The sequence below is a fragment of the Macaca fascicularis genome, chromosome 14, assembly GCF_037993035.2.
Source record: "Macaca fascicularis isolate 582-1 chromosome 14, T2T-MFA8v1.1".
NCBI lineage: Eukaryota > Metazoa > Chordata > Mammalia > Primates > Cercopithecidae > Macaca > Macaca fascicularis.
In genome coordinates this window covers 85,020,940-85,045,830 of record NC_088388.1, presented here as the reverse complement: position 1 = coordinate 85,045,830, position 24,891 = coordinate 85,020,940, and the positions used below count along the sequence as shown (strand labels likewise).

General features: G+C 35.8%; 1 protein-coding gene across 50 annotated transcripts in view; it reads left to right on the top strand.

The window, feature by feature from the left end:
- Positions 1–24,891, top strand: part of PICALM (phosphatidylinositol binding clathrin assembly protein) — a 112,744-nt gene that overhangs the window by 73,995 nt on the left and 13,858 nt on the right. For 9 of the 50 annotated variants that reach the window (XM_074015005.1, XM_045370154.2, XM_074015017.1 and 6 more), the window contains 8 exons: positions 5,556–5,705; positions 12,326–12,433; positions 13,980–14,111; positions 14,206–14,236; positions 15,023–15,122; positions 18,450–18,473; positions 19,860–19,919; positions 21,721–21,825. In XM_074015005.1, coding sequence (XP_073871106.1) covers positions 5,556–5,705; positions 12,326–12,433; positions 13,980–14,111; positions 14,206–14,236; positions 15,023–15,122; positions 18,450–18,473; positions 19,860–19,919; positions 21,721–21,825 — 710 coding nt within the window. The remainder of the gene's footprint in view (positions 1–5,555; positions 5,706–12,325; positions 12,434–13,979; positions 14,112–14,205; positions 14,237–15,022; positions 15,123–18,449; positions 18,474–19,859; positions 19,920–21,720; positions 21,826–24,891) is intronic. The other 41 variants (XM_074015010.1, XM_074015013.1, XM_074015019.1 and 38 more) reach the window with 11 other exon arrangements.

The following is a 24,891-nucleotide window of genomic DNA, read 5'->3' as shown; positions in this document are numbered from 1 at the left end:
TTTGAAGGCTAGTTTAATTTAGCTAAATCTTAAGATCTGAGAGTAACTCCTAAAAATGACAAGATATTAATTGTTAAGTATTTTAGAATTATTTCAGAATGAACTGTAGATAGCAAATTAAGATTTAGAAAGGAGTTTCTTGATACCCTGATGGTATGTTCTGATTTTTGAATTCTTAATTATTTTCTGCCTTATTGTGAATTGCTTTAGAAAAGGTTAGTAGAATTAACATGATCATTTAAGCAGTTTCAGCTTATTTCCTTTTTTAAAAAATGTAGTAGTCTTTTTAAAACTAAGGCTGAGTTGTTTTTCTAAATAGATTAAAAATATTACAGAAGGCCAAATAAAAATATATTTAACATTTCAAAGAAGCTGAACTGCAATTCCTAATTGTTTTGTCTGGACACCATGTACAACTAAAAATGACAAGTTGAAGTTTCTACTTGAAATTGTTAAAGTCACATGTGAAAGCAGATAGACTGTTACGGTGGGAGAACAATTCTAAGTAATTTCAATCTGTAAGAATTGTTCTGTGGCCTGTTAGAAGACATTATTCCATCAAAGTCTCTATGTGACAGACTGCAATATATTGGAATACATTTAATCATGTTTTACTTTTCTATTTTAGTTTATTTTGCTTTGTATGCTATTTCTGTAAAAATTTCCCCCATATTAAGTCCCATAGTTTAATCAGAATTAAATCCTGTCTTGACTTTCATATAAGGATATTTGGCTTCTGAGTTGGTGATAACCAAGGTTTTGACTTCCGCATGATGCTGAGGAGTATTTTAAGCCAAGAATGTTCTAATTCGAGTCAGTATTCATATCCAGGACAATCATATTGATATATATTTTTTTAATTTTTAAAATTAAAGTTTGACTAAACAAAGTTATACTGAAATAAAGAAATCTCATATATGGCCAGGTGCGGTGGCTCACACCTGTAATCCCAGTACTTTGGGAAGCCAAGGCGGGCAGATCACACGAAGACAGGAGTTCCAGACCAGACTCACCAACATGGCAAAAGCCTGTCTCTACTAAAAATACAAAAATTAGCCAGGTTTGGTGGTGCACATCTGTAATCCCCACTTCTCGGGAGGCTGAGGCGTGAGAATCACTTGAACCCGGGAGGCGGAGATCGCAGTGAGCCAAGATTTGTGCCACCACACTCTAGCCTTTGCGACAGAGTGAGACTCTTGTCTCAAAAGAAAAGAAATCTCATATATGAGAAGCTTAGATCATAACATTAAATGCTTAGGGTATTTTGAAGTTAACTATTTAGCTGAACACTTAAATATGTAACAGTTTACATATAATGCTGCTCTTATAGTATATGACAAAACAAAGGTATGATTTTTTCATAATCCCCAAATCTTGTTCTATTCTTTTATTGGCTTTTATTAGCTAAAAATGAATGCCAATAATAGACCTAGTATTTAATGTAGTTCTTATAAACACCACAGAAATGATGTGCATTCCTGGTCATAGATAGATTAGTGATAAGGTAGAGATAAAGGGAAGAAAAGTTTGTATGTGGTGTATATGAAAGACATTTAAGATTCCACCTTTTGGTAGAATGAAAATGAGAGAACAGAAGCTCTCTTGTTGCCCTCATTGTATTGTTAATGAGCCTTGACTTTTTCAAAAAATGTTGTGGAGTCTAAACAAGCAGTGGGTATTGAATACTAATACCTGAGAAGACCTAGGTTTTCATCACCCTGAACATTTTGTATTATAGCAAACTTTTGAGTTTTTATATCTTAAAATACGCAATATTATCAGCTTGGTACACCGTTGAGTATTTGAAGCAAGATTTCAGATTTTAGTTTAGGTGTAATAGAATCCATTCTGAAGTGTAATTTGCTTTACTTTTAGCTGGCATGAAACACAAAACACTTGATGAAAAAATTTGATTACCTGGGCAGGTGCAGTGGCTCATACCTGTAATTGCAATACTTTAGGAGACCAAGGCAGCAGGAGGATTACGTGAGCCCAGGAGTTCGAGACCAGCCTGGGCAACATAGCAAGACCTTGTCTTTACCAAACAATATTTAAAAAAAAATTAGTTTACCGTGTGTGAATGTAGGTATCAGTTGTTTAGGACTTAAAGGCTATAGTATGACTGTGGTGCCATTTTAGTCTTTGTTTTAACTTTTTTTGGATTTTTTTTAATGACTCTAGTGTAGCATAGAATTAAACTTTTGGGCCAGGTGTGTTGGCTCATGCCTGTAATCCCAGCACTTTGGGAGATTGAGGTGGGTGGATCACTTGAGGTCGGGAATTTGAGACCAGCCTGGCCAACATGGTGATACCCCGTCTCTACTAAAAATATAAAAATTAGCTAGGTGTGGTGGTGTGCACCTGTAATCCCAGATACTCGGGAAGCTGAGACACTAGAGTCACCTGAACCTGAGAGGTGGAGGTTGCAGTGAGCCAAGGTCATGCCCTTGCATTCCAGCCTGGGCGACAGAGCGAACCTCTGTCTCAAAAAAATAAACTTGAATGAATAATGAAAAAAATAATGGACAAAACTGTATTTAAAAATTTTAAACTGGGTGCAGTGGCTCACACTTGTAATCCCAGCACTTTGGGAGCTGAGACAGATGATTGCTTGAGCCCAGGAGTTTGAGACCAGCCTGGGCAACATAGCGAGACCTTGCTTCTACAAAAAAAAGAGAAAATTAGCCGGGCATGGTGCCATACACTTGTGGTCCCAGCTACTCAGAGGGCTAAAGTGGGGGGATTGCTTGAGCACAGAAAGTTAGAGGCTTCAGTAAGCCATGATTGTGCCATTGCACTCTGACCTGGGTGACGGAGCAAGACTATCTAAAGGAAAAAAAAAAAAAAAAAAAAACTTTAAGGGATTTAGAATTGCCAGTTTAATAGATTAACTTGAAATAGCTGGAGCGTTATTACACCTTAATGAATTGGTTTTTATTATTATAGTGTAATGTCCATAATTAACATCTTGTAGATTACCTGTAATGTTTTGTCAAGTAGATTAGGAACTGGTTTTCCTTATCCTATTGATCTAATTATGAATACATTTGCACATATTTCTGAATATTCTTCTCTAAGGTGTTTCACGTAATAGGAAGTGATTGAAATTAGGTGCTAGGGAAATTAGGTGCTAGATAAAACCTATCTGTCAGTAGAACAGCGGATAACTGGTAACCTTTCTTGAACATGTGTATTCTCATAAACCAATGGCTCTGTTACAGAAATAGTGTGTGGTTTTTTTTTTAAAAAATGACTTATTTCATGGCTTTTTTTTTGCATGAAAAACAGGTATTTTACTTGACAAAATACAATGTACTTTTAAAATTCTATGCAGCTATTAATATCATGTATTTAAAAACAGAACATTTGGCTGTGTGTGGTGGCTCATGCCTATAATGCCAGCACTTTGGGAGGCCAAAGTGGGTGGATCACCTGAGGTCAGGAGTTCGAGGCCAGCCTGACCAACATGGTGAAACCCCGTCTCTACTAAAAATAGAAAAATGAGCTGAGCGTGGTGGCACGCGCCTGTAATCCCAGCTACTCGGGAGGCTGAGGCAGGAGAATTGCTTGAACCCAAGAGGCGGAAGTTGCAATGAGCCGGAGGTTGCAATGAGCCGAGATCACGTCATTGCACTCCAGCCTGGATGACACAGCGAGACTCCATCTCAAACAAAAAAAAAAAAAAAAAAAAATCAGAACTTTCGGCCTAACTGGCCAACTTTAAGCTTAATGCTTTCTTATGCAAGAAGAAGCTAGAGTGACCATCAGTATATATATTAGCTAAAAATACATATATATTTTTAGTACTAAAAACCACTGTCCGTGGTGGCTCATGCCTGTAATCCCACCACTTTGGGAGGCCAAGGCAGGAGGATTGCTTGAGTCCAGACAGGGGTTCAAGACTAGCATTGGTATTATAGCATCTCTACAAAAATTAGCCAGGCACGGTGGCACGTGCCTGTAGTCTCAGCTACTCGGGAGGCTGAGGTGGGAGGATCACTTGAGCCCAGGAGTTTGAGGTTACAGTGAGCCATGATTGTACCACTGCAGTCTGCCTGGGCAACAGAGCAAGACCCACTCTCAAAAAGAACAAAACAAAAAAACCCACTGCACCCCCCTACAACTTCTTGTAACTATTTTCTACTTTTTATTTCTTAATTATTGTTTTCTGATTCTTTTTTCCCAGTGTTCCATTTATTGAGGAGTGGAATGATGGGAAAGATTTCACGTTTGAATAGCATAATCAGTATATTTTAATGGATTTGTAGGACTTTATTTTTTTTAGTGTGAATTGGTGTTCCATAAGAATACTATTATAGAAAAGTTCTTATGTTACAGAAAAAGTTGTATTGAAAAGATGTGTTATTTTAAAAATCATAACCTGAGTATTTTCTTGATTTTTTTTTTTTCCTTTTTCAAACAGTTGTATTTGAGCTTGCAGAATGCTTACCTTGAATTTTTTGACTTTAAAGGAAATGTGTCTATATCATAGTAAATGAGCTAGTCCTTAGGCCAGTGTTGCCTTCTTAATGTGCAATAATACAATCTTGAGAGTAAAATACAGTACCTAGTAGTGTGAAGGTACCCCAGTATATTTTAGTGAAGGTCAAGAACTAAACTAGAACAGACAAGAAAGATTCTACTGTTTAGAATTACAGGAGTATCCGCTTATTTTTAATTATGTTACAAAGAAAAAAATATGATAATATTTTTGCTGCTTTTTATTTTTTTCTTTCCCCATTTAGTTAACTTTTTAAATCTTGAGAAGTAAAGAAAAATAGATTTCAGTCATTAGAATGATAATTATCTTGAATAAGGTATCAGTATAATATTTATCTGATTCTAGAATAACATTAGATAAAGTATTTGATAATGGTACATGTTTGATATCATTCTAGTAGGGAAACAACACTTTTGTTGTTCCTTTAGCAAATCATTTAAAGACTAAAGCTCTTAGATAGACATTCAAAGCTGTTGCTGATCTATTAAGTGGGCATTCTTTCATCTCTGTTCTTAATTATCTAAAATTCTTTTCCCCCATGCTTAGATTTTTTTCTTCATCTTTATTTTTTATTTTGAATATATTATCTGCATATGCCAGAAACAGCTTCTTACCCTTAATTTGTCATTACCCTCTTTTTTCTTTGAAAGTTTACTCACGACACACATACCTATTGTCGATATCAATTATTCAGGTAAACACAGCTGTACCACCGCGACCAACACACTCACCTAGGACAGGGAAGATTGGTGCGGGATGGGTGGCTCTTTATAGAAATATCTTGGTTATTATTCTCTTTTTTAACTACCTCACTATTGGCTTTCTGGTGTTAACAAATAAAATGATTTTTTTCTAAGGATTAATTTTAAAATATGTTAAATGCAATTCTTCCATCTTGATAATTAGATATTTTTTGTTTTTGATAATTTAGATATTTAAGATGAATAAACAATAATATAGCTACTATTTTTCACTTTTCATCTTTTGACTAATTACAATACTAATTAATTTACTTCCTTTCTTCGTTTTGCTGTAATACATTTGGACTGCACAGATCCTTTCTCTGCTACTGTAGATGCTGTTGATGATGCCATTCCAAGCTTAAATCCTTTCCTCACAAAAAGTAGTGGTGATGTTCACCTTTCCATTTCTTCAGATGTATCCACTTTCACTACTAGGACACCTACTCATGAAATGTTTGTTGGTAAAGTACCATTTAACCTTTTTTTCCAATCAATGTTTATACTGCCTAACTATATTTTACGTGTCCATTAATTACTTTAAAAGCACTGCCATAATTACTTCAGATTTTAATATCAAATTCTAAAACTAACCAGCAATCATGTAGTGAGTTTTTTAAATTGACACTAGCATCTCAATTTTATTTATACGAACTTTTAGGAAAATTTCTCTTGATGTTGAACTCGTTTTTTTTTTTTTTTTTTTTTAGCATTTTGTTCTCTTATCATGTTACAATGCAGTACTCTAGCTGTCTAGTATCACATGCAGCTTCCTGTTTTAGTTTGGAGAATTGGTTGAAAAGTAACATCTCTTAAACTTACTTGTTCATATGTGTTTATATTTTTCTCTTTGTGCTTGGGAGAGAGGGTGGTTAATCACTCTTAGCAGCTATCTTTAATCTTTTGTTTCTCTTTTAGCTGTTGCATGTCGTAGTTTTATATTGTCCAAAGTCTATGCATATCTTTTATCCCATTCTGAAGGATTTCACTTTATTGATAGTATGGAGATAAAAGTAGGAAGTATGTGTTCCATTTTAAATAGTAAAGCAGAAACACAACTTGACTTGGATATTCTGTAATTACAGTATAAAAAGGCAGAATTTCACACTGAGGTTATATAGGGAATAGTAAGTTTTAAAATATATACTGGGCCGGGCGCAGTGGCTCAAGCCTGTAATCCCAGCACTTTGGGAGGCCGAGACGGGCGGATCACGAGGTCAGGAGATCGAGACCAGCCTGGCTAACACGGTGAAACCCTGTCTCTACCAAAAAAATACAAAAAACTAGCCGGGCGAGGTGGCGGGCGCCTGTAGTCTCAGCTACTCAGGAGGCTGAGGCAGGAGAATGGCGTAGACCCCGGAGGCGGAGTTTGCAGTGAGCTGAGATCCGGCCACTACACTCCAGCCTGGGCAACAGAGCAAGACTCCGTCTCAAAAAAAAAAAAAAAAAATATATATATATATATATATATATATATATACTGAAGCTGAAATAAATGTTTTTGAATTCTGCTGAAAAAGATGCTAACCCTGCTCCCCCCCAGCCCCAAAGACGATGAAACAACTTTTTTTTTTTTTTTGAGACAGAGTCTCGCTCTGTCGCCTAGGCTGGAGTGCAGTGGCACAATCTTGGCTCACTGCAAGCTCCGCCTCCCGGGTTCACACCATTCTCCTGCCTTAGCCTCCTGAGTAGCTGGGACTACAGGCGCCCGCCACCTCGCCTGGCTAATTTTTTTGTATATTTAGTAGAGATGGGGTTTCACCAACCGCCAGGATGGTCTTAATCTCCTGACCTCTTGATCCGCCCGCCTCAGCCTCCCAAAGTGCTGGGATTATAGGCGTGAGCTACCATGCCTGGCAGACAATGAAACTTCTTTTGTTCGGTTCAGAGAAGCAGCTTAGGGTAATGTGAATTTAAATATTTCATTAAAACAGCATGCAGAAAGTCATCAGTATACCCTAAACAAATCGTGTGACCACATTCTAAATATTCTGTTAGATAAAAAATGAGTGAGGGGAAGGAAGTAGTAACTAGAAAGCGAGTTAGTAGAAGGAGAATAGACAAAGTTCCAAGTCAGGTCTTCTAAAAATATGACTAGTCTAATAGCTTAAAATACATATATACCCAAAGTGTGATAATTCATTGCAGTAATTCTTTCATGTCATTTTGATACAAAGTTGCCAACCCTTACTCTATAGGATTAAGAACAATCCAGAAAAACCAGAATAGCTATATATCTAGGCAGCTTCTGATCTTGACAGAGGGAAGACATTTGATACAATGATATGTGTAATAGGTAATAGTGTAATAGGTAGCTTGTCCTCATTGAAGCTTCAAGAACACTGAATTGTATGTCAAGGAGACTGAGTTGTGGTCTTAACTATGCTGCATATGTGATTGTCTGTGAAAGTGTCTAGGCTTGCTTTCTCACCTGTGAAACCACACATTAGAGGACAGGATCGTGTTGGCTAAAAAGCCAACTGCCTCATATTTCTTCTCTAATGAGATACAGTGTTGGGTTTTTCTTTTTAATTTATGCAAACAGAATAGTTTTTTAAAAGTACTTAATGGAGCCTTAAGTTCTTTTTTTAGTAAGTTGTCATTTGAAGAATGCCAAGTGCTTGGGCTCCCCCCATTTTTTGTTTTCTCAATTACCCATCCCACTCATAACTGTTCCTCCTCTTCTCTTTCTTTTTTCTACCTTCTCTTCTTCCTTTTATTCCTTGCCTGCCTCCCTAGCTGCTTCCCTGATTCTTTCCTTCCCCCTTCCCCTATTTTTTTCCCTGTCCTTACTCCTTTCCTGCCTTCCTGTCTTGTGTGCCTTGTCAGAATTGTTTGTGTCACTTAAGTTTCTCCTAATACTACCTTTATGTGCCTAGTTTCTTCTACTGTAGCCGGCTCATTCGGAGCTAGATAACAGTATCTTTACAACTTATTTATGCAGGAAGAATTTTTTTTTCCTTAAAATGAGTTTTTATAAACTTGGTAAGAAAAAATACACTTACTTGCTTTCAAAGAACACACTACTTTTTGCCTAACTGCATTTGCCTTAATTAAACACTTGGTGATTTTATGAATAGATGCTTATCATCTTCTTACTTTACTCCATTCTCAAACCTTAAATTTTCAGAAGCATATAAACGTTTTAATATTACAAGGTTATGGAATCTGAAGTTTTGTATAATCTATGTCTTTCCACATATATTCAAGGCCATTGTGGTAGCAGTAAAACCTCAAAGTCCAGCTGATATTTTCTGTGTGCATAGTAGTTATTACTGTAGTTAAGTTGGGATTAAAAAGAATGCTTGACACAACTAAAGAATTGAGGCTCTTGATCGCATGAATTGGACAGGACTAAATATTTTTTAAATGGAATTTATTAGGGCGTTTGATGGTATGTGCTTGGAGCCTAGTGAACTTAGGTTTGAATTCTAGTTCTGCTTCATGAACTATGACTTTAAGCAAGTATTTAACCCTTTTAAGGCTATGCAAGTTAGGAAAATAGTGTCTTGCAGGATTATCATGAGCTTTACATACATGACTACGTAACATCTAGCACTTTGCTAGGCATATAAAAGTATCAAAACAACTACCACTAAAAACTATCTTGGGAGCTGGGTCCAGTAGCTGGTGCCCATAATTCCTGCTAATTAGGAGGCTGAGGCAGGAGGATAGCTTGAGGCCAGGAGTTTGAGGTCAGCCTGGGGAATATGCAAGACCCCATCTCTCAAAAAATTTTAAGAATTTAAAATTCTTGTATATGTGGACCACATCATGATTAGAATGTACTTCTTACCTAAATTATTATGTAGTCATCTTAAACATTGGTTTTTTTTCTTTATTGCTTTTAGATTTTAAAATTGCCAAAGATTATTCACTTTTTTTGGTCTAATAGCAATGAAAAGCTCAAGAAGTTCATAAAATTTGAGTTGTTCTTAATTAATTATATAGCAATAGTAAAAAAATGTCTTGTTCTACTTACTATTTTATGTAAGGTGAAATACTTGGGATTAAACTGAAAAACCCCTAATAAATTTTAGAATCAAACAAATGGGGGTTCGAGTCTTGGTTCTGACAGGCTTACTAAATCTTTGACCTTGGGTAAATTATGTAATCTCTCTTTGTTTCCTCATCTGTAAAACGGGGATAATAACTATGTCATAGGGTTTATGTGAGGTTTAAATAATACCCTGTTTATAAAGCCCTTGCATAGTGTTTAGTAGTGTTTAATAAATGGTAGTAGTTACTTGACAAAAAAGTATGAGCCCTAATTTATTGTAAAACTACCACCAAAATCAATTCACAGTCCAACCAAGTTTTGTAAAAGGTATTTGGAATGCCTTTCTTTCCCCAAAGCTTGTTGATCTTGTACTTTTCAGTTAATTTATTACTGTCCTCTTGAGATTTATCCTGCAGGGCAGTGGTTTCTAAATGATAAACTGTGGGTTGGTGCTGGTTAGTGAGAAAGTTTTCACTGAGCCTTGGTGAAATGGAAGAGTAAGCAGGACCTGTGTAATAATATCATAAAGTTAACCTTAACTCAGAGCTCAGCGCCTGCTCTTTTTAGCATGTGCGTGCGTGCGCGCGCGCGCGCGTGTGCGTGTGTGTGTGTGTGTGTGTGTGTATTTCTGTAAACTTTCCCTTTTAGAATAGTGATACTAGCTGGGTCTTTTTGTTTTAAATAACTTTTAAAAATTAAAAGTTGACAGTCCTGATAATTTCACAAAAAGTTGATGATGTGCATTGAAATTAGATGTAAAACTCTAACCTTGTTGGTGTGTGTTTTTCAGGCATGCAATAATTACTTAAAAAATTGTTACTTTGGAAATAAACTGCTTGCCTCCATGATAACTATGTGACTTTAAGCAAATATTAAAAGCTGATTCGCTATTGCAATTTACTAATTTTTTTTTTAACTTTTTTCCTCTGTCTATAGAGGCTTTTAAAACTTGAGATACAAGTTCTGGGTTACTTTATAGTCTTTCTAACCTTTTATACTTTTAGGTAATTATGTTGTAATTTCACAGATTGGTACCTCTAGGCATTTGAGGAGATGGCTCCTCTTTTTACAGAAAATATTGAAGTCATTTCTGTGTGACTATAAAGGATAAGCTTATCTTTTATATCAATCATATTCTAGAAAGCTGAGGCAAAGTAGCAGGAGAAAATAGGAATTTGATATATTGGCCTAATTTTAAATTGTTGTTCCATATATAATCTAAAAGTTAGTGACATCATAGCCAAGATTGTTACCAGAATGATTTAAAGAACATTATCTGTACTACTAACACTCTGATAATAGCATGGGCACATAATTAAGCATGATAGATTTTTTTCTTGAGTAGATACATTCGCTTTTTATGTAAAGGTTAAGAGAACAACCAGTAGTAGTAAGCTGATGGCATAATTCCTAAACAGCTCGCACACTTAAAAATATTATTAAATTGGTAAGTCTAGGATTCTCAGATCGTTTTCATGAATAGTCAGGAGATTTATATACTAAATTATTTCGTATTTTGATAGTGTTTTGTGTTCTCATTGTATGACCAATGTCTTTGAGTTAATAGTAGTTTAAGGGTTATGTGATTATGGAACACGATCAAACTGGTACATTCTCTAAAAATGTGTGTGCTACAGAATAGTCATTATAGGATGTGTAAGATGCTACTTTAAAGTAGTATCATTAATGTGTAACAGCTTGTATGGTTCTTTGCTAATAACAAATTGTTGTTTCTGTCTTTGAGGAACTTCTTGGACATCTCACCAAATCTTGTCCTCCTTTTTACAGTTTTCTTTGAGATCAGTCTTTCTAGTACAACATACTTCATTGTACTTCTTTACATCCTGGTGTTTTACATTAAGAATTCACAGTGAGATTCTGACCCGAATAGAGGAGGGGAAGAGAGGGATCCTAAGTTTAGGACACCAAAAGTTTAACTTCTCCCTAATGGTGTAGTTGTTAACCTTCTAATATAGGTGGGTTTTGTTTGTTTCTTTGGTTTTTTATATTCTGACTCAGTAGAATTTAGAAAAGGAAGAGACCTTGGGAGCCTTATAACATTCCAAAAGGTGAAATAATTTCTTCTTTGTGATCCTTGCGAGGTTGCTGTTTATTTGGATATACTCAATGATTGAAAGTTCTCCAAATCACATGACAGCCCTAATATTTTTAGGTGATTTTAATTCTTTTCAGCCCTTAGACATTCAGAACCTTACTCAAATATAACCTCGCATAATTGGAAACCTTATATTTGTTAACTCTGTATAGGCTGATCTTAAAGACATGAGCTTATTATCTGTGTAATACCACTAGCATTAGTGTAATGCAGGCAAGAAAGAATAAGGTCTGTTAATGGTTTTGTGTTTCAAGAGTAGAGTCAGCTTAATTAGTATGCTTGAGTTTATGCTTGTCATCCCCACTATTGCAAGTACTAAGTTGAAGTTAGAGGGTGGTTGAGAGTTGAAAGTGGCATATCTTTTTTCTCTGATGTTTTAAAAGCACATGGATACAGATGGACATAAGGATTAGTGAGTTGCACCATTGAGAATCCCATCACTGAACTTAAGCTATTTAGCTTTTGATTAACTGTTGAAGGAAGGATGGAGAGAAATATGGAAAATGGGTAGGTGGGAGGGAGAAAAACTTTTATCTTGGGGATACTGAGAGGTTTCATACTTGTTTTTTAAGCACTACAGAATTCTTACTGCATTCTCAACTGATCCCTTACATTGCGTATGTATTTTGCTTCATGCAAAATCTTGTAATTTTAGATGTGTTTAGTTTTTTAAAGATTATCCTCATACAAAATTAAGGTAAAAGATACACAAAGATTTCTGTAATGAAGCATATTTTCCGTTCAGTGTCAGTTGCTTATTTGTTAATTTTGTCAGTAGGATGATTTTGTTAGAGAAAACTTAATCGCTGCAAAAAATGTGATATAGAAAACATCTTGCTTGAAGGATTGGCTTTGTTTTTGTTTGGGGAATTTACTGCATTTTCCATTCTATTGTCATCATTATTAAATAGTTGTAAATGTAGAGTTATTAAATAATTGAACTTTTTTTTCCATTTTGGTTTACCCAGGATTCACTCCTTCTCCAGTTGCACAGCCACACCCTTCAGCTGGCCTTAATGTGGACTTTGAATCTGTATTTGGAAATAAATCTACAAATGTTATTGTAGATTCTGGGGGTAAGGAAAAAAATTTTATTAAAAATATTATAGTGTCCTAATTTAGATTCTGTGTAAGGAAAAATAATGCTGCTTTTAAAATGTTTAAGTATATTAAGTTGGGGTAGCCAAAGAAATTGACCTATCCCCCCAAGCACTAGACGAGAACTTCAAGGAGCTGTTTAGTCATTATTCTTTTATTGGTGCCAGTTTAGACTTTGGGAACATTTTGTTAGTCCTAGAGCAAAATAAGAGAGAAAAAGAGATTTAGCTCTATAGAATGCTAAGTTGCTTGTGACTGTGTGTTGTGACTATGTTGTGCCTTTTTAGGCATGCAATTTTTACCTTTACTGAAATGAATAATAACAGTATTGTATCTTAATGTATGAAATTGGCTATGTTTGGAAACTAGAATAATATAACTTGTGGTACCTTGACTTGTTTAAATAATCTATTATAAATAATTAGAATGTATTAAATGATCAGGCCTGCGGGTACAGGAGCTTTTTATTGTTTTATATATGATTCTTATTATGATTCATTTGTCTTAAAGAAACTTTTTAGATCTGTAGAGCCAGGTTTCCACTTTGTGTTTTCATTAATACCTTGTTAATTTGAAGTGCCTGTAAAACTTTGACACTCATAATTTTGTTCTTACCCTGGGATGGCCTTTGATTTTGGTTAATAATTAACTTTTAGCCATTTAGAGAGAATATATTGAGATGTTCTTAATTTTATAACATATAATTAGTTATCCTCCAAAAACTAAGAAGCAAGCCTATAAAAAATATGTGTGGACTAAGAATTTATTTTTTCTGTGCACTAGTAGATTTATGGTAATATTTTTTTGCTGCATTAGATTTTAGTTTGTCTTGCCTGGGAAAGTGGAAAGAGAGACCAATCATTGTTATGAACTATCATCTTTGGTGACTTTCTTTTTCAAACTCTAATATTCCTAGATCATACTATTGAGTCCCATAGAGAGTTTGATTGGATTTTCTTTAATTTTCTATCCTTTGGTGAGGAAAACTTAAAGAATTTTATTTTCATTTTTAAGAATTGTCCTCGTTTACTAGATGGGCTTATGCAATTACAGTATTTAGCAGTTTCTGAGATATAGTTCACTCTTACATTCTCTGCTTTTAAAAAAAGGTCTATAAAATCTTATTTCTTAATGCAAAAGGAACTTTTTTCAACGTTCCAGAGAGCTATTTTTTAACCTATGTTGCTTTAGATATGAGTCTTCAAAAAATTTTGCTGGGCAAGCAGGAGAATTACATTCCTTTTTTTCCCTTTTGTAATACTTCTCTCTTATCCCCTTTAACCCTAATGTAATTTTGTCATGAGATAAGAGATGATTTCTGTCAAAACAAATACTGCCTTCTCAGTCAGTTCACTGTGAAGTGGTAAATTTCTCCGTTTTCCATTTAAAGACATTTACTGATGTCTATTTTTCGGATAACTTTTCCAGTGAACAAACAAGGAGAAAAGGCAAATACCTCCTTTAGAAAACCATAGCATCATAAAGTTCCTTACAAATTCTATTTCATCTGTTTGTAACTTTAAGGCTTTGATGAACTAGGTGGACTTCTCAAACCAACAGTGGCCTCTCAGAACCAGAGCCTTCCTGTTGCCAAACTCCCGCCTAACAAGTTAGTATCTGATGACTTGGATTCATCTTTAGCCAACCTTGTGGGCAGTAAGTAGTCTTTGGATACTTTAATCTTCTTTTATGTTGTTTTATTAAACTGAGTCTCGTGTTATAAAATGCTTTTTTTTTTCTCCTTTACTAGATCTTGGCATCGGAAATGGAACCACTAAGAAGTGAGTGTTTAATACACACATTTTTTTCTCCATGTGTTATTTAGAGGTTGATTTGACTTTTATCTCAAAAGCATGTATAGAGATGTCAAGTCTGCATCTTTTTTTTTTTTTTTGGACACAGAGTCTCGCTCTGTTACCCAGGCTGGAGTTCGGTGGCGCAATCTCGGCCCACTGCAAGCTCTGCCTCCTGGGTTCACACCATTCTCCTGCCTCAGCCTCTCAAGTAGCTGGGACTACAGGCACCTGCCACCATGCCCAGCTAATTTTTTTGTATTTTTAGTAGAGACAGGGTTTCACCGTGTTAGCCAGATTGGTCTCGATCTCCTGACCTCGTGATCCGCCAGCCTCGACCTCCCAAAGTGCTGGGATTACAGGCCTGAGGCACCACATCCAGCTTTTTTTTTTTTTTTTAACAGAGTCTCGCTCCGTTGCCCAGGCTGGAGTGCAGTGGCGCTGTCTTGGCTTCCTGCAACCTCCACTGCCTGGGTTCAGGCAATTCTCCTGCCTCAGCCTCCCTAGTAGCTGGGATTACAGTCACGGGCCACCATGCCTGCCTAATTTTTGTATTTTTAGTAGAGATGGGATTTCACCATGTTGCCCAGGCTGATCTCGAATTCCTGACCTCAAGTGATTTGCCCACCTTGGCCTCCCAAATTGCTGGGATTACAGGCGTGAGCCACCACGCCCAGCCTAAAGTCTGTATCTTACTCTGTTCAATATACTTAGATAGTTAAGGAAACTTTATAATTAGAGACATTTAATATTCTCACTTATGTTTATTTAAAGTGATGTAAATTGGAGTCAACCAGGTGAAAAGAAGTTAACTGGAGGATCTAACTGGCAACCAAAAGTTGCACCAACAACTGCTTGGAATGCTGCAACAATGGTGAGTTGAAGAAGCTTCTGATATACTAACACTTGAATAATTTAGTTAAATATGTAACATGAAAATGTTTTTAAAGTGATAGGCATAAATAGATTGTTACTGAGTTTAGAAGTGTAAGTAATTTGTATTTCTTTTAAAGGAAGCTGGTTGCCTATGTTTACCGGATATATTTTAGTGGCTACCAAGTATTTAAGGGTTACTTTGTGCCAGAGTTCATTCCAGTAAATACTAATGTTTTATTTTTGATAATTCTATTAATGTGTTAGTAACTATTATTATCCCCATTTTACAGATGAGGAAGTGGAGGCACAGAGTTATTAAGTAATGTGCTCAGGATCCCAGAGATCTTAAATGATTAGTTGCATTTTTAGAACCTAGGCAGCCTAACTATAGAACATATGTCCTTAGTCACTACTCTATATTACTGACCTCAAATTTTTTATTTATTCTTCTAAAATATAAAATCTTCTGGTTTCATTATTGGTAAAGAAACTATACTTGCTTGGGTTTTGTCATGTAATTTATATATATGACAATATATTTGATAATTATATATATGTCATATAACTTATACAGTTGATTCTCATTATTTGTGGCAGTTAAGTATTTAAAGTCACTCCAAACACTGAATTAGTGAACACTGAACCCTTGCTAGGGGAAATACATACATATATGTATATGTCACATAGATGTTCCTTTTAGAAAACCTTATTCTAGTATATTCTATTTTCTTTATTTTGCGAAAGAGGAAATAAAGTTCAGAAGTGTTAAGTGACTTGCTTAAGGCTGTCGCACTAACTGGTGCCAGAGTTGGAATTTTAGCCCTGTCCAGCTGGCCCCAGAGTCAGAGTTTCTTGCAGTATGATGGACTCTCCATCCTCCTTCTCTATCCTCTGGTCTGGTCTGAGAGCTGAACCAAGGCAGAGCGTCCTTTGTTCCATCTCAGCTAGAAGTGAACTGTATTGGATGAATCAAATTTTTGCCACTCTGCAAATGAGCATGAATGGCCTGGAAAGCACCAGGAGTGTTGATTTTTGGTGTCACAAAGTTTATCAGGTAGGTGAATTTGCAAATACGGAATCCATGGATAATGAGGATTAACTGTATTTTCTAATTAAATAATTAGCATCTAGTAATAAAGAGGTTTTAGCATGTTTTTAATTACTGTAAGATATGGTAGACCCAGAATAGCTTTGTGGCTATTTTCCTGCCCTAGGCCAGTTTCTGTCTTACCAACCAACAAATTTTTGTCAAAGAAAACTCCTTCTTGTGGAAAAGTTTGAAGCATTCATTCTCCTGACAGTAGACTAGTAGCTGTGTTTTGATTACACGGGCTACACATTACTAAGAGCCATCCTATTACTGTTAGAGGCCTCTGTTGCCCTTACAGCCACTTCCAGAGCACTGCCCTGTTTTCCATGGGTTAATGATATGTTAAAATTAGTAGGACTGCGCTAAAAATAGTATGTTTGTAAAAATTTGTGCATTTTATTATATAGCTTAAGACTTAATAAATGGAAAGTAATATTGAGATTTAGCTACCTTTTTAAGGCAGTTATTTTTTGTTTTTATAGATAGTGTTCACTGCCATCACTAATTTTATTATTATTATTATTATTATTTTTATTTTTTATTTTTTTGAGACGGAGTCTCGCTCTGTTGCCCAGACTGGAGTGCAGTAGCCAGATCTCAGCTTACTGCAAGCTCCGCCTCCTGGGTTTACGCCATTCTCCTGCCTCAGCCTCCCGAGTAGCTGGGACTACAAGCGCTCGCCACCTCGCCCAGCTAGTTTTTTGTATTTTTTTAGTAGAGATGGGGTTTCACCGTGTTAGCCAGGCTGGTCTCAATCTCCTGACCTCGTGATCCGCCCGTCTCAGCCTCCCAAAGTGCTGGGATTATAGGCTTGAGCCACCGCGCCCAGCTATTATTATTATTATTTTTTTTTTATTTTTTTGAGATGGAGTCTTGCTCTTTCGCCCAGACTAGAGTACAGTGGTGCGACCTCAGCTCACAGCAACCTCTGCCTCCCAGGTTCAAGTGATTCTCCTGCCTCACCCTACAAGTAGCTGGGATTATAGGTGCCCACCACCATGCCCAGCTAATTTTTTTAGTTTTAGTAGAGATGGGGTTTCCTCATGCTGGCCAGGCTGGTCTTGAACTCCTGACCTTAAGCGATCCGTCCACCTCAGCCTCCCAGAGGGCTGGGATTACAGACGTGAGCCACCACGCCCAGACTACCATCAATGATTTTAAAACTTTGCATTTAAGTAGTTTAGATTTTTATACACACAAATACACAATCTTAAACCTGTAAATGTTGCTCACTTGAGGGAATTGGAGCATGTAACACCCCACTTTTAAAGATTTTTTTCCCCCTAAATGCAAAGCAGTTGAAAAGCAGTTTTAAGTTGACATCCATCTCTTTGAGTCTGAATCCATTCTTCTTCCCACTATAACACACCTCATCGACTAGGGTATGGTAGGAGTTTAGAGTAGTGGATTTTATGATCTCATGTGTGAATTATGACATTGATGATGTATGAGGAATGATATAAATACCAATGCTACTATTAAAATATAATGAATATTTTCTGAAGTTAGTATTAATCTATATGAAATATTAGGAGTTCATAGATAGCACTTAAGACTGACTACTAAAATGTAATAGGTATTTATTCCTGTGGAATTTGTATTTAAGTTGATAACAGTCTTTATCTTGCTGTGTTATGTATGGTAATGTGTATCAATGCTAAAATATTTGTATGTATTTTATGGAGTTTTCTTTTTAATGCCTAATGTTTGGGGCTGATAATGTGATTCACTACTTAAGATAAACTGCTGCTTTTGACATTTCTTTACATTTCTAACCTTTTTATTAATCCTTAAACACTGTCAAGGTTTTTCAGTGTTTTTTTAATTTAACACAAATTCATTGGAATTTTATTAAAATGAATATTATACTACAAATTATTTTAATTAGTGCTTGTTTTTTTTTTGTGGTAAACATCTGGTACAGCCCTGTTTATGGGATGCCCAGAATTTTGCACTATTGACACTATTGATAGAATTGATGTTTTAATGATACTTGTAATCAATAAACTATTTTTTATATAAAGAGATGAGGCCAAAGACTACAATTCCCTTGTCAACCTTGATAGTGTTTTAGTATAGATGTTCTTTCATTAGATACTGGAAATACAAGGGATTTTAGGTAGTTAGTGAATGTACATGTGAACTAAAATGCTCTCTGTGTATTTTCTGTTGTGTAAGTACTTGTTCTAATCCAGTGTTATTGCATTATGTAATTGTTCTCCCTGGGAAAAACAGAATGGCATGCATTTTCCACAATACGTAAGTGACCAAAAACGAGCCTTTTTGCAATAAATTGGCATGCTATTAACCACTGCTGTAGCAGAATCTCATAACCTTTCAGCTATTGTTTTCACATTCAGATTTTCAATGTGCCAGAAATTCTTCCTAGCATCTACTGATTTCATGGGTGTGTTGCAGAATTGATTCTGATGGTGGCATGGGAAATACCAATTTTTTTTCTTGCTTAATATTCCGCCATTTGCTGCCAGATGGCTGGGTGTCTGTGTGTGTATCTGTGCTGCCACTATGCACTTGATGACTTCTGAATGAAGGGAAATGTTGATTGTGGTAATGTTTAAAATAACAACTGCATGAAATCTTACAGGCTTCTGCTCTTCTTGGCAGTTTGTCTACTGCTCTTGCAGATCTTGGTTTTTAAGTAGGGAGAGACCAGTAAGCCCTACACGCTCACCCAAATACTAAACTTAGAACTGTTCACTTTAGTGGTTTTTTTTTTAAAAGTTATACTTCATTTAATTTCTCCATGCATATGTTCAAATTGCCATATAATTTCAGTTATTTTATGTTTTAGCAGTGTTATTGGTCTTTCACCTTTATTCAATTTCAGTTTTCATTATGAGAAACACACACAGGAAATGTTGTTAAGACAGCAACTATATCTAAAATGATTCTGTTCTCAAATTTTATGTTTACAGATAATCAAAGTAGTAGGAAGAGGGGAACTTAAACATCGTAGTGGTAGATGGTTCTTTTAAACATGAAAGCATGAACTGACCTAATTGATTGTTCCTCTTAAATAATTTTTGGAATAAATTAGAAAGCTAACATATATACTTTATATAAGAACTATGGTTCATAGAAATAGTCATACTCAATAGTAGTTTGAAACCTTTGGAGTTCTTTGAAAAGAGTGAGTAAGATACTTAGAAACTAACTTTTTGGAAGATCAGGTTATTGATTGATTGGAGATCTTCACTTTTTTTTTCTTTGAATGCTAAAGCAATCAGGTACCTAAGTAAGAAAACATTCAATAATACTTTTTCTGGGTAAACATTTTTTATGATAGTGATAGGCTTTAAATTTTACAACTATTTAGAACTATTTAAGATACTTTTTTAAATCTAAAGATTTTTAAAGCTGTAAAAAGCATGATGAAATCTTAGATCACTGCTGTATCTAAGTTTAAGTGGTATATTTTTCCTTCTAATAAGTCTGCTTTTCTGCTAATTTCAGGACACTTTTTTTCACTGACCATTAATTGACAGTTCTTAATGATCACAAGTGTCACTTACTCACAGCTGTCTTAGCAATTCTTTTTAGTGGAACTACAGCTACTAATTCCTTGAACTCAGTTGACACACATGAGTTATACTTTCTTGTTTATTTTTCCTTTCACTATGTTAGGCACCCCCTGTAATGGCCTATCCTGCTACTACACCAACAGGCATGATAGGATATGGAATTGTAAGTATTTTCCCAGATACAGCTTTTGGAAAAAATATTCATATGTAATATGCTTTTATTACAGTTTAACCTAAAAATGAATTTAGTGCTCCTCGTACACCTAGCCCTAGTGCTTAACGCAGTAGAACCATAGCATTGGTTTCATAAGCGTGTCTAGATTATAATCATTATACAAGAGATCTTATGCATTAATGTTCATAGTATTACTTGGTTTATTTTTCTCCTCATAACTTTGCTGGCCTTTTATATTTCAAACATTCATGTTAATTCTGAGCCTCTGTTGCTGTGACCATATATTAAATACCAGTGAGATCTTATAACCTAATATTGTAGGGCATGGGAAGGATTAACACTTGAATTGTATAGAGGTAAATTTAGTCTGATAAAGGCTAGAGAAATTTTCCTGTGACAGTGGTTATTACAGTACAAAAACAGTCTTAACCTTTCAAAATGCCACAATGTGCATTTTAGATTGCCCTTACTTTCCCAACTCTCAGTATATAGAGACTCACTTAAATAAGAAATGGTGCTAGTAGCTTCAACCCACCGGTGTGTATTTGAGGAACTGTTCCTGGTAGAAGGCAGTGCCATGTCCCTTAGTATTACTATTGTGCCTGTTATGTTACTTCTTTATGTATATGATATGGAAGTAACTCCTTTTATACATGTGGAGAAGTTTCACAGCTTTTTTTCACAGTCATTGCATTAAAATGTCTGCTGAGGCTGGGCGTGTTGGCTTACGCCTCTAATCCCAGCACTTTGGAGGCCACGGTAGGTGGATCACCTGAGGTTGGGAGTTCAAGACCAGCCTGACCAATATGGTGAAACTCCATCTCTACTAAAAATACAAAAATTAGCTGGGTATGGTGGCACACACCTGTAATTCCAGCTACTCGGGAGGCTGGGGCAGGAGAATCGCTTGAACCCAGGAGGCAGAGGTCACAGTGAGCTGAGATCATGCCACTGTACTCCAGTCTGGGCAACAGAGCAAAACTCCATCTCAAAAAAAAGAAAAGTCTGCTGAGAAACTCAGGCCATAAACTTAAAATGAAGCTCTAAATGCAAATAGTAGTCTACTTGAAACAATAAATAGAACTTCTTGAAAGATTTTAGAGCATTGCATTTTAACCAAAGCAGTAGTCTGTATGTGCATTATTTTTACACTAGGTAATGTCACTTACTAGGTTAATTTTATACCCTGTAGTAGTAATTTTTAAAGAAACATACTTGGTTGAGATTCTGTTTTCAGTTACTCAAGAAAGAGTTAACCTCTGTTGTGTAATTTAAGCTCTTTTCTTGATTCTTATGTGAAATAAAATGGAAGAACTAGAGCAGGCTTATTCAGAGAATCAACTGTCTTCAGTTGTGATCACTTGCATAATGGTATAAGAACTTGATTTGTTATACAAAGGCAATTTACTTTGAAATATCTTAGCAGCAAAGACAGAGTCTTAAGTTTTCTTGATGTCTAAACCTGATAAATTTGGAAGCTCTTAGTCTGAATCATTTTATCTGTTGTACTAGAATAAAGTTTAAATTTTGCTACTCATCGAATAGAAAAAGTTAGGCTTTGTTACCACATTTTTAAAATGAGCATGTTAAAGGCTTTACATACCAAAAGAAAAAAAAATACTCTTGAAAGTTTGTAGCTGTTAGTCTTACTTATGTTCAGAGGAAGTTACCCTTCGAGTCAAGCAAAGGTACTAGGACCTGTCATCCCTATTGTCATTGTTATTTACTGAGTCACAATAAGGAAGATGGGAGTCAATATCTTTTAACTTGATAATTTTCTGTTTTTTAGCCTCCACAAATGGGAAGTGTCCCTGTAATGACGCAACCAACCTTAATATACAGCCAGCCTGTCATGAGACCACCAAACCCCTTTGGCCCTGTATCAGGAGCACAGGTATTACAGACTACATGCAGCTGTGGTAATGTGCTTGATTTGGAAGGAATATGATACTATAACACCCTTTTGTACAACTTGAGAAACAAGTTACTAGCACTTTCCCCCTTCATTATGGATATTGCTTGCTTCATATCTTTCTTATATAAGAGCTTTAGGAATATTGATTATTTGGAGGGAAAGGATAAGTAGATAGCAAATACTAAAAGACAGAAGATTCTTGGTAACTTATAGTTGGTGGATCCAAAGGATGATTTTTCTGAGATTAAGGAGCCTACTTGCTCTTCATGATTCTGGTGTACTATCCTTTGTGAACCCTCCAAACCATTAACTCAGAGCTTTAGTTCCTTGGCTAATGGCAAGAATGATGCTACAGCAGGGTGTGTTGCCCTTGAGATGCTTGTGAAACTCTTGGCAACTCTCCAGAAAGTTTTGACTGTTATTTTTTCATTAGATAACTTTCTGCCACCGAGGATTGTTTTCAAAAACAAACCCAAAAAAGGAATCAAAAAGCTTGAAATGTCATGCTAAACTAGATTGTTTAATCTATAGAGACTTTCCTCTTCACGTGTTTCTAAGGGTTTTCTCTCCCAGTTCCTGAAAATATGCCATAAATATACATTGTTTTTTATCCCATTATTGTTGCATTAGAAGAATGTGGGTTTTTGTGTGTGTGTGTGTGTTTTCTTTTTTTAAGGTTTTACTCATTATGGTTAGAAGACATAGGAAATTCCTTTGTTGTTCACTTCTCTGGTGGCATACTCTGGGATGAGGCCCTTGTGAAGTGATAGGATGGTTTATCCTTCTGTGTCTGCGGCTCTGCCCATACTGTTTGGCATTTAGAAGTAGTTAATTATATGCAATCGTTAGAACACTCCTCCTTTTCTTAAATGGTTTCTAATGCCAACTGATTGGTTACTGTATGTGTTTAATGCTTATTTGAATGAACATTTGGTTAGTGGACTTGTTATTCCCCTTCCACTTGAATGCATATATATTACATTTGCCAAACCATACCGTCTTACATTGCCAAAATTAGTTTATTTGATCCAATTTGAATCTAGTCTGTATACACAGTAGTCCCCTCTTCTCTTTGGGATTATGTTCCAAGACCCACAGTGGATGCCTGAAAATGAGATAGTACTGAACCATATATATGCTATACATATATACCTCTGATAAAGGTTAATTTATAAATTAAGCACAATAAGAGATTAATAATAATGAATAATAGAACAGTAACAGTATACTGTAATAAAAGTTTTGTTAATGTGTGCCCTTGCTCACGGACATGCTTGCTCTCTCCCTCTCTGTCTTTATCTCTCTTGAGCTATCTTAATATCCTCTACTTACCTATTTTCAGACCACGGTTCACTTCGGGTAACTGAAACCACAGAAGGTGAAATAGTGGACTGTATTTCATAGACTAGTGAAGCATAGGCAGTCCTTTCATTTTTCAGCCTTTTTGAATATTGCATCTCTTAATAAATTGATACCTCTGTTGGCTAAGAGTGGGTAGTGAATTTAGTTCTGATTAAGCGGTAAAATTCATGTTGGTTGCAATTAATACATTTAGCAGCATGTCTCTTTTTTTACCCCGCCCTTTGTCCATGTTAAAATGACTTCCTCCTTGTTCTTTAATCAGTTAAGTATTTACAGTGAAAATAGAAAATAACTTGGAGTCAGGATAATTGACAGAGTCATTACTTTTATAAGTCAGTTACTTTTTATGTATTTGTTTTTATAAAATAGACTCTTTACAGTATTTATAGTAACTACTATTGAACTTTTACCAGCAGTAATCTGATTACTGGTTTAACTTGATAATCTTTTAAGAAGTATATTGATGATATCCCTATCTGTTGTAGATGTTTTCTTGATAAATGATTATGTCTTTTTCATGTCCTTTTGTTTTTTATTTTGTTATTTGTACATTTAACTTCAGATATGTATCATTTACTTTAAAAATTACTATTTTTTTTTTTTGCTACAGAAGACTAAGTGATAGAAACCTAAATGTATTTAAGTAATTTTTTTAAAGCTATAGTCCATGCTAAAGACTTATTAGGGACCTTTGACTACAGAAGCTTTTTTCCTGATATGTAGTTAAACCCTTCACCCCCTCTGCATCTTGATTTGCAGGCTGTTGTCAGAATATATTGCTACCTTAAGCTTGGATACTACCATACAATTTCCAATTACTTTTACATACATTATGTCACCTGATTCTTTAAGGTAGATAGGTCTGCTCTCACCATCACATTTTATAGGTGAAGAAGACAGATTTGGAAAGGTTCTTCAGCTAATTAAGTGGTGAAATCAATTTATCCCCAGGTATCTCCTATTCGTAGTCCAGTGCTCATTTATACCACAGTCTCTCTGCTAGTGGGACTGAGCCCTTAATGGCCAATACGGTAGCACCATCTTTTGTCAGCAGTGAACAGTCTACACGCTCCTTTGTTTTTTCTGGTAAATGTGTAAACGTTTACACATTCAGGATGTAACTACTGTAGTTGTAAAGAATATCCTCTACAGTTTTGGGTAATAACCTTCAATCTTGAAACATTGTGTATGAGTTTTGCTTTTGAAAAACTAAACATTTTTTTTTTTAATGTTGGCAAAAATCTACCTTTAAAAAATTGTTGGCCAGGCGTGGTGGCTCACACCTGTAATCCAGCACTTTGGGAGGCCAAGGTGAGTAGATCACCTGAGGTCAGGAGTTCAAGACCAGCCTGACCAACATGGTGAAACCCTGTCTCTACTAAAAATACAAAAATTTTCTGGGCATGGTGGTGCATGCCTGGAATCCCAGCTACTCAGGAGGCTGAGGCAGGAGAATTGCTTGAACCTGGGAGGCAGAGGTTGTTGTGAGCCTAGATCATGCCATTGCACTCCAGGCTGGGTGACAAGAGCTAAACTCCATCTCAAAAAAAAAAAAAAAAAATTGCTTGTCACCCAGCATCTGCTCTGTTTTTGTTTTGTTTTTTGAGACAGGGTCTTGCTCTGTCACCCAGACTAGAGTACAGTGGTGCAGTCTTGGCTCACTGCAATCTCCACCTCTCAGGT